At 40.3% G+C, this 15,837-nt stretch overlaps 1 protein-coding gene across 3 annotated transcripts in view; it reads left to right on the top strand.

Moving 5' to 3' along the window:
• The window catches only part of TLE1 (TLE family member 1, transcriptional corepressor), a 108,364-nt gene that overhangs the window by 30,722 nt on the left and 61,805 nt on the right, over positions 1-15,837 (top strand). For 2 of the 3 annotated variants that reach the window (XM_023735769.1, XM_012556952.2), the window contains exons 5-6: positions 10,047-10,109; positions 11,727-11,801. In XM_023735769.1, coding sequence (XP_023591537.1) covers positions 10,047-10,109; positions 11,727-11,801 — 138 coding nt within the window. Of the gene's footprint in view, positions 1-10,046; positions 10,110-11,726; positions 11,832-15,837 lie in introns of all 3 variants that reach the window. The other variant, XM_023735768.1, reaches the window with a different exon arrangement.

The raw sequence follows: 15,837 nt of genomic DNA, 5'->3' as shown, positions 1-15,837 counted from the left end.
TGAATTCTATTGGCTAGAATTTTGTTGAGAATTTTTGCATCTATATTCATGAGAGATATTGGTCTGTAATTTTCTTTTTTTGTGGTGTCTTTGCCTGTTTTTGAATTCAGAAGTATCCCTTCCTTTTTTGTGTTCTGAAATAGTTTGAGTAGTACTGTTATAAGCTCTTCCCTGAACATTTGGTAGAATTCTCCACTGAAGCCATCAGGGCCAGGGCTTTTTTTGGTTGGGAGTTTTTAAAGTACCTTTTCAATCTCTTTTGTTATGAGTCTGTTCAGATTTTCAACATCACTTTGTGGTAGTTTGGGTAGGTAGTGTTTTTCTAGAAAATTATCCATTTCCTCTAGGTTTTCAAATTTCTTGGATAGTTTTTCATAATAGTCTGTTATAGTCCTTTTTATTTCAGCTGGGTCTGTTGTAATGTCCCCCATTTCATTTCTTATTTGGGTTATTTACGTCCTCTCTTGTTTTTCTTTTGTCAGTCTAGCCAGTATTTTATCAATTTCGTTGATCCTTTCAAATAACCAACTTTTGGTTTTGTTGATTCTGTTGTTTCTCTGTTCTCTATTTCATTTATTTCTGCTCTGATCTTTATTATTTCGTTTCTTCTAGTGGCTGTGGGCTTTTTTTTTTTTTTTTCTCTCTTCCTATTTGTTCGAGTTCTGTAGGTAATGTTTTGATTTTGTCCCTTTCTTCTTTTTTGATGCGTGCATCTATTGGTATAAATTGTCCTCTGAGGACTGCCTTTGCTATGTCCCAAAGGTTTTGGTATGATGTGTTTTCATTCTCATTTATTTCTAGGAATCTTTTGATTTCATCTCTGATTTCTTCTATTACGCAGTGATGTGTAAGCAGGGTGTTACTCAGTTTCCATGTACTTGATTATTTTCCCTTGGTCTTCCTGTTGTTAATTTCTACCTTGATGGCATTGTGGTCAGAGAAGATACTTTGTATTATTATCTCCTTGTTTTGGATCTTGTTGAGGATTGCTCTGTGGCCTAAGATGTGGTCTATTCTGGAGAATGTTCCATGTGCATTGGAAAATAATGTGTACTTTGCAGTTTTTGGGTTTAGTGTTCTATATATGTCTATGAGGTCAAGTTGGCTGATTGTGGCCTTTAAGTCTTCTGTATCTTTGTTGAGTTTCTTTCTAGACATTCTGTGCTTTACTGAGAGTGGTGTGTTGAAGTCTCCTACAATTATTGTGGAACTGTCAATTTCTCTTTTCAGTGCTGTTAGAGTTTGTTTTATGTATTTTGGAGCCCGGTCATTGCATAGATGTTTATTATGGTTATGTCTTCATGATGGATTGTCCCTTTAATCATTATATAGTGTCCTTCTTTGTCTTTTATGGTGGATTTTGTTTTAAAGTCTATTTTATCTGAGGTTAATATTGCCACTCCTGTTTTTTTTTTGGTATCTGTTTGTTTGATATATTTTTCTCCATCCTTTGATTTTTAATAAATTTACATCTTTGCTTCTAAGGTGTGTCTTTTGTAGACAGCATATGGATGGATCCTGTTTTTTTAATCCATTTTGTCACTTTCCATCTCTTTATAGTTGCATTTAGGTCATTTACATTTAGTGTAATTATTCATAGGTGTGAATTTATTGCCGTCATTTTGTAGTGCTTTTTTTTTGTGGTGCTGACGTTTTCCTTGTTCCTCTTACTCTCCTGTGCTGAGTTCGTTTATGGATTTTTTTTTATTTCTTTTGTTTTTACTGAGACTTTATGTTTTTCTTCTTATTTTGATGAATGATCAAAATAATGAATAGGTTTGTTAACTTTTTTTGTGGTTACCTTGAAATTTACCCTTATCGTCCTAGGTTTGAACCAGTCTGTTATTACTTGGTATCGCCTTGCCTTTCTCTCCATTAGAAGGTTCTGTCCCTACACCGTTTTTTCCCTCCTTTTTATTCTTCCAATGCTGCTGTTATTTACAGATTGACCTCTCTGGTTCTCTGTTGTAATTCTTTCGGTTTTGGGTAGTCCTTAAGGGTTCATTTCCTAGGTTGGTATCTGGCTAGTAGAATCCTGTGTCCTATATTCAGCCTGTGGTCTCATGTTGTTTGTTCTCAGATTGAAGGACTCCCTTTAATAATTCTTTTAAGTTTGGTTTGGTTTTTACATAGTCCCTTAATTTCTGTTTATCTGGAAATGACCTAATTTCACCATTGTATTTAAACGAGAGTTTTGCACAGTATATTATTCTTGACTGGCAGTTTTTTTCTTCCAAGGTTTTATATATGTCAAACCATTACCTTCTTGCCTGAATGGTTTCTGCCGAACAATCTGAGCTTAGTCTTATTGTTTCTCCTCTGTAGGTGACTTTTTGTTTTTCTCAAGCTGCTCTCAGGATTCTTTGTCTTTGGTTTTAGTGAGTGGGATTATGATATGCTTTGGTGATCTTCTTTTGGGGTCTATCGTATATGGGGTTCATTGAGCTTCTTGGATGGTCAGTTTTTCATCTTTCATGATATTGGAGAAGTTTTCTTTCAGCAATTCTTCAATGATTCTGTCTGTGTTTTCTGTTTTCTCCCCCTGTTCTGGAACTCCAGTCACTCACAGATTTTTGCTTTTGATTGTATCCCACATAATTCTCTGGGTTTCTTCATTTTTCTTTGTTCTTTTTTCTGAGTTTTCCTCGAACATTGTTGTATCCAAGTTTTTGTCTTCAATTTTGCTGATCCTGTCTTCCATCATTTCAGACCTGCTCCTCAGCCCTTCTATGACACTGTCCATTTCTGAAATCTTGTTGTTTTATCTTTTAGATTTCTAATCATTGTTTTTGTATGATTTTGTATGATTTCTAGTTGTGAATTTATTTTAGCATTTTGTTCCTGTGTTTTTTCCTTGAATTCTTCCATTTTTTTGGTCTGTATTTTCCATGAATTTGTCTATTTTTTCCTCATTTTTGTCTATTTTTTGCTTCAACTCTTGGATAATTCTGAATATTAGAGATTTGAATTCCCTATCAGTTAGGTCTAGTGCCTTTTCTTCTACTGGAAGGTCATCTGGTGTTTCATTTTGGACGCCTACTGGAACCATCCTGTCTTGTTTTTGTAAATGTTTTGATATTGTTTGCTGTCTTTGGGGCATTCGGTGTTTATTTTCCTCATTTATTGATTGTAGATTTGTTTGTTTTGTCCTGCTTTTTTGTTTTATTTGGTTACGTCTGAGCAGGTGGGCTGTGCGTTCTTTGTTGTTTGCTCATCTGTGGGCACGATACTTTTCACCTCCTTCTCCAGTGGGCAGGGTCAGTCACTCAGGTATGGTACAGCAGGGCAGGTCCAGCTGAAGGGGAGTTGCTTGGATTGGTTGTTTGTGGGACGTACTAGGGCTTACAGTGCAGTCTGGCAATCAGTGCAAGGCAGGTTCTGGTAGGCGGTGCTTGTGCTGCTTGGGAGTGTGATGTTCAGTGTATGGGGCAGGAAGACAGGAAGGAGGGGGGAGATTGTAATGTGTGGAGCTAAGATGGGTATGGCAAAGATGAGAGAGAGGAGAGAGGAATAGGAGCCAAAAACATACACACTAACAAAAGAGAGTGCTAATGGAGCTTGCTATTGGAGTGGAGAGATGAGAGACTGATAAATGGGGGAAAACAAAAATGAAAAAAGTAAAAAAAATGTATAAGTTGAGAAACTGGAAATGAGGAAAGACAAAAAGGAAATAAGAGAGAGAAGAAAACAAAACAAAGAACCAAAAAAAAGAAAATGCCTCCAGTGATGTCCGTGTGTGCCTGCACAGAATAAGGGAGTAGCTTCCAAGCTACGCAGTACTGCCCGGCCAGAAGGGGCTCCTAAGCCGAGAAAAGAAAAAGAAAAGAAACAAACAAATCGGAACAAAGAAGCAAAAAGCCCCAGGGTCCCATCAGTGTGGCAGCACGGGCCGGGAAGCATTTTCACAGTCGAGCGGTGTTTTTCAGCCTTTCAGGAAGAAGCAAAGATGGCACATGGAGCCAGGTATTTGAGCGAAAGGAGCGGGAGGTAGTGAGAGGTAAGGAAGAAATCTGAAGAAGCGGAAAAAAGCAACACCAGCAGCCAACAGATGGCACTCAGGGAGCCGGCCAGTGTGAGCGAGTTGAATCCAAGCAACACCAGGGTGAAGCCATTGCTTCCTGGCTAAGAGCCTGTGGCCGCGGGAGACAGAGGAGGCTGAGTGGGGGTGAAGAAGGGTGGGGGGTGGGAGAGCATGTATCACTGGTTACTGGTTGTTCTGTCTCCTGCTGGAAGTTCCATGAACCTGCTTTCTCGTACCCCCTGTTCGCTAATCTCTGATAGGAGTCCAAAATGGTGGATCCGTGCTGCAGTAGCTAATATGGGACCTCTGCATGTATTTCTGTTTGCTCTCTGTTCTCAGTTTCTTATTCCATTCAGTGATTGGCTGAGTTCTTTGTCTCTTCGTTTGATGCTTATGGTTTCAGGATTGACGTGTGACTCTGTTTGACTTAGTTTTTCAGATCTTTGCTGCGGAGGGACTGCGTGGTGCTTCTGACTGTAGTGCCATGTTGCCCAGAACTTCACAGGCTGATGTTTGGGAGTAGATCACCAAACCTTTCTTCTTAGTCCATTTTAGTCTGGAAGCTCCACTGAAACTTGTTCAGCATCATAGCAACATGTAAGCCTCCACTGACAGATGTGTGGCGGCTGTGCATGAGATGCAATTTGCCAGGAACTGAACTTGAGTATCAAACCCCGGGCCTCCCACTTGGAAGGCTAGAATTCTACCACTGAACTGTCACTGTCCCCATTGGAAAACCACCACTCCCAGTACTTGTGAATTTGTGCTAAGTAAAGGATCTTATCAGAACACGCGAGAGTTGAAGCAAGAGATAGTGCTAAGAATGATTATAAAGTTTTGTCCCAGCATCCAGACTATTTCAGGAAATGGGGAAAATGTTTATGAAATCCTCTTGGGGGTGATGGTGATGTTGCTTTAGAGCCCACAGAGCACATTCAGGTAAACTCATTGCAGAAACACTACTGGACAGTAGATGCTCTTGCTTATGTTGTAAAGATGGGGAAGCCGGGGCTTTCGGAGAATACCAGTGCCTGGTTCAAGATAAACCGTTTTTAAGTCAAAGAGTTGAGACTTGAATTTAGGCTTTCTGGCCTAAAATCAAGCTGGCTTGTCAGAAGATAGCTTAAGATAGGATTTAGAGACCTGGCAGAGAGAGAAGACAGCTCGGATAAGATCCTTCTCTGTTGCTCTTATTCTCATTGCTTCTCCAGACTGTTTCGTATTCCAGGGACATATGCTTTTGCTTTAGATGTTTCTTCATCAGTTTGAGCTTTCATCTTTAACCTTTTTTTTCCTATTTCAGTCTTACCTACTTCTACCTGTTTTAGTGTATAACCTAAATTTATGCTGTTTTTTTCCTTTAATCTCTGCTTCTTCATTTATTTTGTTTTTAGTAACTTTATATTATTAAAGATCTACAAGTTTGTTCCATTCAAACTGGGTCTTACTGTTCCCTGACCATGTTCATTTCTACTTTGAAGCTATTGTATGTAATAATACATAAAAGTATTTGTTATTAAAAATTAGATAATATTTTCTTTTTATACCAAAATAAATTCCAGCTAGATCAAGTAATTAAGTATAAAAGTATAGCCTAGCAGCACTAGGAGAAGGTAATGGCTTTTATAATCTTGAGATGTTTCTAATCCAGACCCAAAGGCCAGGAACATAAGAGTAAATTTCTTTAGTTTGACTGCGTAAAAGTTTGAAGTTCTGTACAGCAGAAAGTCCATAGTAAGCAAGGTTGAAAGACAAGTGGCCGGCTGAACAAACTATGATGAAGGGTTAACATTTGTCATATGAAAAGAACTACAAAAAGACAATGATGAATAAACACCGATGGGAAAGTAGACAAAGGAAATATACAGCGGGCCAGTAAATACATGAAAAGATGTTTAACTTAAGGAAGAATCCAAGTAATGCAAATAAAAGTGAATCAGTTTTTAATCTGTTAGATGGCTAAAGATTATGAAAAGGTCAAGAAAGCCCAGTATTGACAGTGGGTGGGTGGTGGGTGGGCAAGCACCCTCATACATTGTTGATGATAATGTAAATTGGTAAGGCTTTTCCGCTGGGCAGCTTGGCAGCATGCATTACAATTTAAAATATGCAGACACTTTGACCCAGTTGCCTCAAAATTACAAGCAGCCATGAGACTGCTGGGATGAGGACCCTTCTGTTCCGTCCAGTTGGGTTGTACACACAAGACAGTTAACAACAGTGTTCACATTTGAAAGCGGTTATTATTTATAGAAGGTAAACAATAAACAAGAACAGATTACTTATAGAAAGCAAACAGTAAACAACAGGAGACTGAAGTGAACCAGTCCCCTCGACCCCTACGAGTACCCCACTTAGCATCGTAGAAGAGGAGCCCATTTATGTCTAAAAGGGGACCCAGTCCCCCTTCCCAAATTACCCATGCCCATTTCTGTGTCACTGCGTATGCATGTGATGGACTAGCTGTCAGCAGGTCTCTCTTCTCTCTCTTGCTCAGCTTGTGTGCCCTCAGGTTGGGCTCAGAGTGGCTGTTTTTTCTCTCTGCCTCATCTCCATGGCTTTTCTTGGCCAGGTTTGAACCCCTCTGCTTGCTGGTTCAGCTCTCAGCTAGTAGCTTTGGGACAGCACTGGGCCAGTGTCAGGGTTAGGCTGACACTAAGACAGCTTTCGAGGCAAAACCATTTTACAGGCAGCCTCTGTATGGTGTATGCCCAAGCTTCTGCTTTGTTGGTGACCTCCTGTCTGGAGGTGCCCAGCTCCATTGGCAACCTCCTGCCCTGCCTGGAGGTGCCCAGCTCTGCTCCGTGGGCTAGCTCTGCCCACCACGGGCTTCTGCTGGTCTTTGGTTCCCGCTGTTCGCAGTGATGCCACCGTTTCTTTGCCTCTTGGCTCTGCTGTGCTTGCCCTGTTTTCCACAGTCTTCAGTGTTACCAGCTCAGTGTTACAGCCCATGATCTGACTTACAGCTCTTCTAGGAGGTTCTCAGCACAGGGCCCTGTGTCCAAAGGATGTGCTCCCCTCCTAGCTATTGTGGATCAGGAAACCCTAAAAACCTCTGTGAGATTGGCCACTTATATAGAAAAACTTTTCAGTTTTAGAGCATGGCTTTTGTAAACCAACCAATCACTTAGGCAGATCATAAACTGACCAATCCTATTGGGTGGGTTTGCAAGCCTCTTCTGTGGATAGTAAACTGACCAATCCCTACGAGCCTCTTATGTGGATAGTAAACTGACCAATCCCTACGAGCCACTTATTTGGATAGTAAACTAACCAATCCTTTAGTAGATTGTACCTAACCAGTGATTTGGGGAGAATTACAAACCCAGGACCAGAAAGGCCACGTGAAAAAAAAACCTGTTGCCCCACACCTAGCAGTTTTACTTCTAGGAGTTCCTCTTGGAAATCTATGCAGAGAGTTACACGACAAGGAGTTTCTAACTGTAAAAAAAATTAGATGAAACGTGAATATCCACTGATGTCAGGAGTGCTTAAACATGAGTGTACTTGTCTAGTGGAATAGCTGATAATGTACTTACTGACTGGGAGAGTGGTCATGACACATTTTTGAGTGGAAACACAAGTTATGGAAAGGTGGTGGGACCACTTTGGTATAAAAATGTTTCTCACCCTGGGCTCTGGAACATACAATGAAAGCTTAGAATGATGCTTCCAGAATCATCAGACCAATGCTTATCCCTGCATGATGGACTTAGGGTTATTTTAACTTTCTTTTGTATGTCTGCATCTATATGTGTATGTGTGTGTCTCCAAAGTGAGCACGCATTTTGAAAATTGGAAAACCTCAAGTGTAAATTTTGGAAAAGGGAATGTACAAAATGCTGTTGGAGCATATGGTAGGTGAGAAATGGGGAGCAAGGACCTGTCTAGAAGTCCATGAAGGACATCCTTACTCCTTTCACCAAAACCAAACCCACTGCTGTGAAATCGCTTCTGACTCATAGTGACCCTATAGGACACAATAGAACTGCCCCCATAGGGTTTCCAAGGAGCAGCTGGTGGATTCGAACTGCTGACCTCTTGGTTAGCAGCCATAGTTCTTAATCACTGTGCCACCAGGGCTCCTAATCCTTTGCACGTACCCAAATATATAGTGCAGAACCCTGTTGCAGAGAAAAGGGGAACCTGCCCATGCTTTCTAGGAGAGCCATGACCTTGAGTTAGCTGTGATCAAATAACTAGGTGGGGCTGACCCAGATCTGTTTTTGCACCTGGTACAGCTGCAGCCTTTTTGCATATATCTGTTTGCCCCCTTGGTGGAAGCAGGGTCATGGGTTTGATCTCTCATTTCTCCTTCTAGTACATTTCTTCCATAGTATGATCTGTAATCCTATCTCATTGGTGGTCATGGAGATTTGGGTTGGGTTGACCTCAAGCCAATCCCATAAAACCCAAAGACCTTGTTGTTCAGTTAACTGGAAACATATCAGAGGACAAAGGGTGACTCTTATTTATGTACGTACGTGTTTGTACAGTTCCTGGGGTTTTTCTACTTTATCTTAAATGTTCCATTCTATATTTCTCAAGGGAATTGACTGCATGTTTTATAATTTTCTTCCTGTCATCTTTCTATTGCTTAATACAGTAATAGCAGCAGCATTAGTAAATACTGACAGAAAATGATATATAAATAAGGTCAACACTGGGCATCTGAGGTCTTCTCAGATGACTTTTCTTTTTTTAAGCAGAGCTGATTTGCATTGCTCTAGGGTGATGGAGGTGGGGCAGGTGGATCCTGCCCTAGGCTGGAAGCAAAGCAGCATTTATTCTCTCCCTTGCCAGTTTGTCCATGTAGCAGAGGGACTGCTCTAGATTTTGAGCTGAGCAGGAGCTTTTCCTGCTTTCTTTAGAACAACCTGTGCTGCAGACACTCATAACACATCTTGTTATGTTCAGATGAGCCAGGGGCCCCCTCTATAAGGTCTTTTCTTTTTGACACTGAATTGTGAAACTTGACAAATATTCAGAACCTCTTGACTTGACCATCATGTGGGACTTGAGTTCTGTTTCAGTAGTGTTTCTTGGTTTGTTTGAATATACGAGACTTAGTGAAGGCTACCAATGTTAAAAACCCGTTTCAGTTGTGCAGGACAGGTGGGAAGGTGGTCAGTAGGCTCCTTTCTTCTGCTGTCTCACTTAGACCTTATCTTGGAAAGCTAGAGGTCCCTGGGTGATGCAAACGATTCACGTGCCCTCCTGCTAACTGGAAGGTTGGAGGTTTAAGCCCACCCAGAGGCACCTCAGAAGAAAGGCCTGGTGACCTCATTCTGAAAAATCAGCCATTGAAAACCCTATGGAGCACAGTTCTACTCTGACACACATGGGGTTGCCATGAGTCAGAGTTGACTCAACAGCTTTTTTTTTTTTGGGAAAGCTAGACTGCTTTGACGGTGTTACTGCTCCAATGATTTTTGGTATCAGTTTGAATGGACTTGGTACAACTACATAAATACGCCATGGTATGCTGTAATTGAATAAGTATATTAAGTGGTGGATCAGTCACTGGAGAAGGACATCAAACTTGGTAGAGGGTCAGCGAAAAAGAGGATGACCCTCAACGAGATGGATCGACACAGTAGCTGCAACAATGGGCTCAAGCATAACAACAATCGTGAGGATGGCACAGGACCCGGCAGTGTTTCATTCTGGTGTACATAAGGTGGCCCTGAGTTGGAACCGACTCGACAAGACCTAACAACAACATTAAGTGGTTTGCAGTGGACAGTTTAGATAGTCATAGTGCCTTAAACCAGGTAGCTTCTTTGACTTAATTAAACTACCCGTTGTCCCTTATTAAGTAACCACCAAAGCATGTGATTTTGTCTTTGCAAGTGGGATTAATAATCTGCTGTGTACCTCAAGATAAAAGTATAACATAACCTGGGAAAACAACTGTATGCCTTCAAGAGTGAGGTAATGGAGTAATCAAGTGTTGGGATAAAGTGTTATCTTTCTGAACCGATTATGAAGTATTCTAAACATTTGTATGGCTTTGTCTTTATAGACTGAAATCGCCAAGAGATTGAATACGATTTGTGCACAAGTCATCCCATTTCTGTCTCAGGAAGTAAGTAAAACTGTTCAGCTGTTAAAGTGCAATTATGTCGCTTCTCTGTTTGCAAATTAGCTAGTTTTAAGATGTTAATTTTATCACAAGGAACAAGTGTGAAGAACATCTGTTACAGCTGAAGTGTGCAAACCCCCTGCTATTCCATCTAACAGATCTGAGGGCACACTGCAGAAGTGGTGACAATAGCTCAACCTCAGATTAATTTTTTTCTGTGGAAAACTGCAAAATGGCTATTAAAGATAATGCTTTTGTTTTCTTTGAGGAGTTGTATGAGCTTGAGATCTACTGATGATTCAGGTGTCCCTTATATTGTTTGGAAACCCTAGTGGCGTAGTGGTTAAGAGTGGCTGCTGACCAAAAGGTCGGCAGTTTGAATCCACCAGGTTCTCCTTGGAAACCCTATGAGGCAGTTCTGCTCTGTCCTGTAGGGTCACTATGAGTCAGAATTGCCTCGACGGCAACGGGTTTTTTTTTTTTTTTTTTTTTAAATATTGTTTAAGTAGAAAGTTTTCCTGTGTTGAATTTTAAAAATCGTTCTACCAGGAGTTGACTTTACCTGTGAAAGCAGGTATTTCATTTGTACTTGTATGTCAAGTTGGATTGACTTTATGTGAAAGGGTGCTGTTCACAGAGGGAGTAGATAATAATCCTAAGGATAAAATAAGTATTCCCAGTTGACTCAAGACCTTTATATTTTAGTATTGTCTTAAAGTTAGCCTTACTTTTGAATACAGGCGAATAAATGCTAAAATGCTTTCTAAGTGTGTGTACGGGGTGAATGTCTCTTGAAACAGGGTGAAAGCTTATTGGGCTGGGGGTTAGAATATTGAATGTCTGTTCTAGTTGAAATCTGATCTGCTTTGCTGGATGGTCATTTACCATCTCTGCCATTATTGTGGCAGTCCCTTCCAGCATAACATTTGTCTGATGTTACAATTCTGTCTGATCTGTTGGTCTCTTGAATCTACTTGTTGGCTAGACTTCAGTGATCCTGGCCTCTGTGTGCTTCCGAGATAAACTCATGACTTTGTTTTTGTCTGTGGGTGGAGTCAGTAGGAGTGCAGGGTGATTCCAGCCTGTGAGGGAGAGTGGGATCTTGTGGAGGGTGAAAACTCAAAAGGAGGAGGATTCCCAAAGTTTCCAGAAACTACTGGTGGGTCAAGATGCATTTTTCAGTGAAGTGATTGCAGATTTGACGTTCAGGTTTTAAGTATTGAAATGAGTGTTTTAAAGTGACTATAAACTTGATTTGCCCAATCTTTTACAGCCCCTTCTGACAACCAATCAGGGTGATTTTCCCAATTCCATACTGTTTTCTAAGGCCTCAAGTTACTACTGCTGATGTCCTTTGTGACTTTTTACAGTCCAAACCAAACACTACCATCAGAGATTAAGTGGTGACTAGTGTTGGTTAGACATAAAGGGAAGCACCATTCTGTTTCCTTTTCCTGTTGCACATGGGTTCTGTGAAATATGTGTGGTTGAGAAACTGTATTTGAACCCTTTAATCGGCGTTGCGTGGCGAATTTGTTTTTTTGTTGTTGTTAAGTAATGTACAAGTGAAGTTTTCGGCTGCCTTGCTTTTAACACCTTTTCTTCTCCTTGTTTCCAAAGCATCAACAACAGGTGGCTCAGGCCGTCGAACGTGCCAAGCAGGTGACCATGGCAGAGTTGAATGCCATCATCGGGGTACGTGGCCTACCAGGTCTACCTCCTACAGTGTGTATAACCCGCTTTCATTTCTTATTAATTTGATGGCTATGTGTACATATATATATATATATATGTATGTATGTATATATATATATATATATATATATATATGTATGTATAATTTTGTGTAGTTTAATGTTGGCCCATTTTGATTTGATAAGGGTAGGTGGGGGTTTGGGCTATGCTGAGGTGTATGGGGGAAAGGGGTTAGCAGAGAGAAGATAACAGAAGAGACATTTTACGAGGGGAAGAAAAATTAGTATACTTTTTAATGGGAAAGTAAATGTAGCTTATCCTGTGACACTTAAGCCACCCATGCTCCATCAGTCAAGTACAAGGTTTAGGTTAGAGTTTTAAGTACTGTCTTATAACTTGAGGTCGTGGGGGCGTTAAGACAGGTCTCTGATCATTTCGTTTAAGTATCTTTGCTTTCACCTTTAGCTTGCTAGGGTATTAGAACCTACACAGCTGTTCACACTGTCTCTTTCTTGCGCATCTTTCATGAATTTTTAAGTGGCCCACCAATGAAAAGAGCCCCCTGTTGCCATTGAAGAAGTGTTAATTGTCTGCCATCCTGCTCTCAGACTTTCACCAGGTTTCTGCTGGCATAGGTTGAGTTTAGTCAGTGTTCCTTGTTGAAGACGGCTTGTCAATCACAAGTCATTTGCTCTGCATTAATGAACCTGGTGAACCGTGCCATCCATCCCCTGCATGAGTTCATCCCCCACCCCCCTACCCCCGGCAGGATCCAGTGGGGTTCTCATGTTTTCTGCCCTTCCAGACTAAGCGAAAGAAGTAGCTGAAACAAGGGACCATCCTTTCTGATTTTATTCATATGTGAGTGCCTTGAGCGGATTCAAATTACTCATTTATCAATTTATGTTAATTGCTTGTGAGAAGATGCCCTGCTGGTCTTTATAGTTCCCTCAGACACTTTGTAATGATAATTAGACATGCTGCTGTACGGATTAAGAGTGCCATAGTCCAATGACGGCCCCAGACAATGGAACCAGTTAATCCATCAGGGCTTAAAATTACATCCCAACTGGAGATGGAGAAAAAACATAAGAGCGAAGGAGGATTAAAGAATGAGCCTCAGCTTGAAAACTCTTCCTTTCATCGGTTTCTCAATTGCAGATCTGCAGTCGGGTTGCCTGTGGTGAGCTATTGGCAGTCAATTAGGTGAAATAAACTGAGAGGGTGACCTTCACTTCCTTTTAATAGCTTTTTCCTCCCTGAAATGGGGAGCTTCAGTGGATTTTCAGCTTAAATTTTATTCAGGCTGCTTTATTACACTTGACAGTTTAGCTCTGCATAAACAATTCTGCCCTCCTCCCCTTCCCCCAGATCCAGGCTCTGCATTTTTCCCCCTTTAGTATCACATTTTTGACTGTTACTTACTGGGCTCTCTAATCACATTCAACAAAAAACACAATTACATCTGCATTTGTCTGCTGCCTTCTGTACCCTTTTCTTGTGTAATGAATTGCTTTCTTTCAGAGATCAAATCAAATATTCACTGGTACTTTTGCATGTGCCGTGTTTGATTAGCACAGACTAATAGCGAATTGTACTTGTAGCTCGAGCACAGAATTTTTTAACCCAAATGAATGAGGATGGAAAAGCCTGTTTTGATTAAAAGAAAACATATGCAAAACAGTCCTCAAGTACCCAGTTAAACTTTGTGGAACATGTTTGTTTTCTGGTAGGCTCTACATTTTTACATATAATTTTGTGATGGTAAAACCCTTACTTTTAAATCCTCAAAGGCACCGCCCCAACCCTTGTTAATTTCCCTTTCTGGCCTACCGCTTAGAAAAGATGACATTATACTTAACAGATGTTTATAGGTAATACTTCTTTTTAGTTGAATCAGAAAATAGAATAGAAGCTTGCTTTAGAAGGGCAGATGAATCGCTAATGATATGAATGGACTTAGTCCAGGAAACATGTTGAGATTGTAAAGGCAGATTAGCTCTGGTAACCAACAACAATCACCCGAATAAGGGAATCGGGCCCAGCATAAGACTTTTGCATGATTTCTGCATACCAGCATATGCATTTTTCATAACTGTAGTTTTGGGATCACATATTAATTAATGTCAGAAGGCTCTTTTAAAGTTTGTAGTGATCAATAATTATCCCGAACCATAAGTTTCAGACTCTGGCATATGCTTGATTTTTGCTTGAAAGGAATTGTGTGCATCCTTGAAAATCAAAGTAGCATAAAATTGGGTTGACAATTCACTGGACCTTTGCACCCCGTCATTGAACATGCAGTGTGTCAACCTGTCTCCCCAGAGGGGAGGAGGTACTGAGAGGCTGTCTGCTCCTGCACACAGCAGCTGCTGATGGAGTAAGTGCAGCCGGGTTTGATAGCAGCTGTCAGTATTGTTCAGGGGCCGACTTAGGGTAAAGAACAATGGGAGAGGCCACGCTCTTAGTCTGCATCGACTTTCAGGCTAAGAAAAGAAATAGTAATTTAACGGTTTAGACATCTATTACGAGTGTGAAAGATCATGAAAGAGTACCCTTTAAAATGCAAATGAGCCGAAACAGCCTCATTCCCTTTAAGGTGCAATCAAGGGGCTTTCTGCTTGCTTGACAGGGCTAAAGGTATTTCTCTTTAGGAAACCTGGAAACAGTTAAAGCTCCTCAAGGACACCAAGCTTCTAGGTAAGCTCAACTTGTGTCCTGGGCCCATGGATGCTCTTTCAGGAGGTTATGTTTTCCTGTCCTTGTTGAGCGATTTAATGTAGCTCATTTCACACCAGCCTAGAAAACTTAGTTCTCACGGAAGTGCTGAATTGTAAATCTTTCGACCACAGCACCTGCCTTTAAGGTAACTGGTATTTAAGAGAGATTTTTACAGAGCTTCTTAGAGATTTAGCATATAGAGGAACTGTTGAAAGATTTTTGTTAGATTTTATTTTTTTAAGAGCTCTGACTGATAGCAAATTTGATGACTAGCCAAATAATAACTGCAACCCGCCTTTTTGAATTTTGCTTTTTACCAGCTTTTTGCGATTAAATATGTTCTTGTAACAATAAAAAGAGTATTTAATAATGCAGGGATCTTAATAGGTCCAGGGTTTATTTGGTCTGATACAACTCACTTGTGCTTTAGAAAAAAGTTGTGTGGTCAGAAAGGAACTTAGTCATTTGATAGTTGGAGTTTTTAAGTCAGGATAGTCTTTGCACTTAAAAGTAAGCAACATTCTTAGAAAAGGTTTTCTTTTTTTAAAAAATTGGAGTTCTATTAAAAATGTCCAACGCAAAATGGATCGACATATGTTGTAGCATTTTATTTATGGTCTGGCTAAAGGCTGCCTGAAGGCCGGGGAAATTGAAAGACTCAGAATCACTCTCCAGTTTGTTTGGGTTGTGTAGGACTATAAGTACTCTTCTGTTTGCCCAGATAGATGCTAAATAATTGATTTTAGTTAGGGTTGAGATTCTAAATAATTGGTATTCCCTTTCAATTGGGTTTACATTATATATAATTCGCATATGTATATTCATACACACTTATATACATATATACACATGTATACACACTCCTACATGTACACAGAGATTTTAAAAAAAAAATCATGTGTAATTTATTATACAGTGAAATGCACAGAACTTAAATGTCCAGTTTGGTCACTGTGGCAAATGCATGCACCCATGTAGTCCACACTTCTCTCAAGATGCACATTGTTTATATCACCCTGGGGATTTCCCTCACCTCTGAAGAAAGAAGGTTGCTTTTTCATCTGAAAGTAAAAAATAATCAGCTGTATTTTTTTTATAAAGAAAGCAATTGCATAGTTGGTATATTCTATTTTGAATCAGCTGCCAACCTGATGGTGTCTCTGATAGTTTATGTAAGAGCGTTTGTATTGTGTTACCTGGGAAAAAGCACAGACCTAGGATCAGATGGACGTGGATGGGACACTTGGTACTGCCATTTAGAATTGTGACCTCGTACAGTTATTTAACCTCTATCAGTGTCCTTATCTGTAGATGA

Source organism: Trichechus manatus, unplaced genomic scaffold (genome assembly GCF_000243295.1).
Source record: "Trichechus manatus latirostris isolate Lorelei unplaced genomic scaffold, TriManLat1.0 scaffold00082, whole genome shotgun sequence".
NCBI classification, from domain to species: domain Eukaryota; kingdom Metazoa; phylum Chordata; class Mammalia; order Sirenia; family Trichechidae; genus Trichechus; species Trichechus manatus.
Note: the sequence above shows the minus strand (reverse complement) of the source record. Positions and strands in the feature narration are given on the sequence as shown.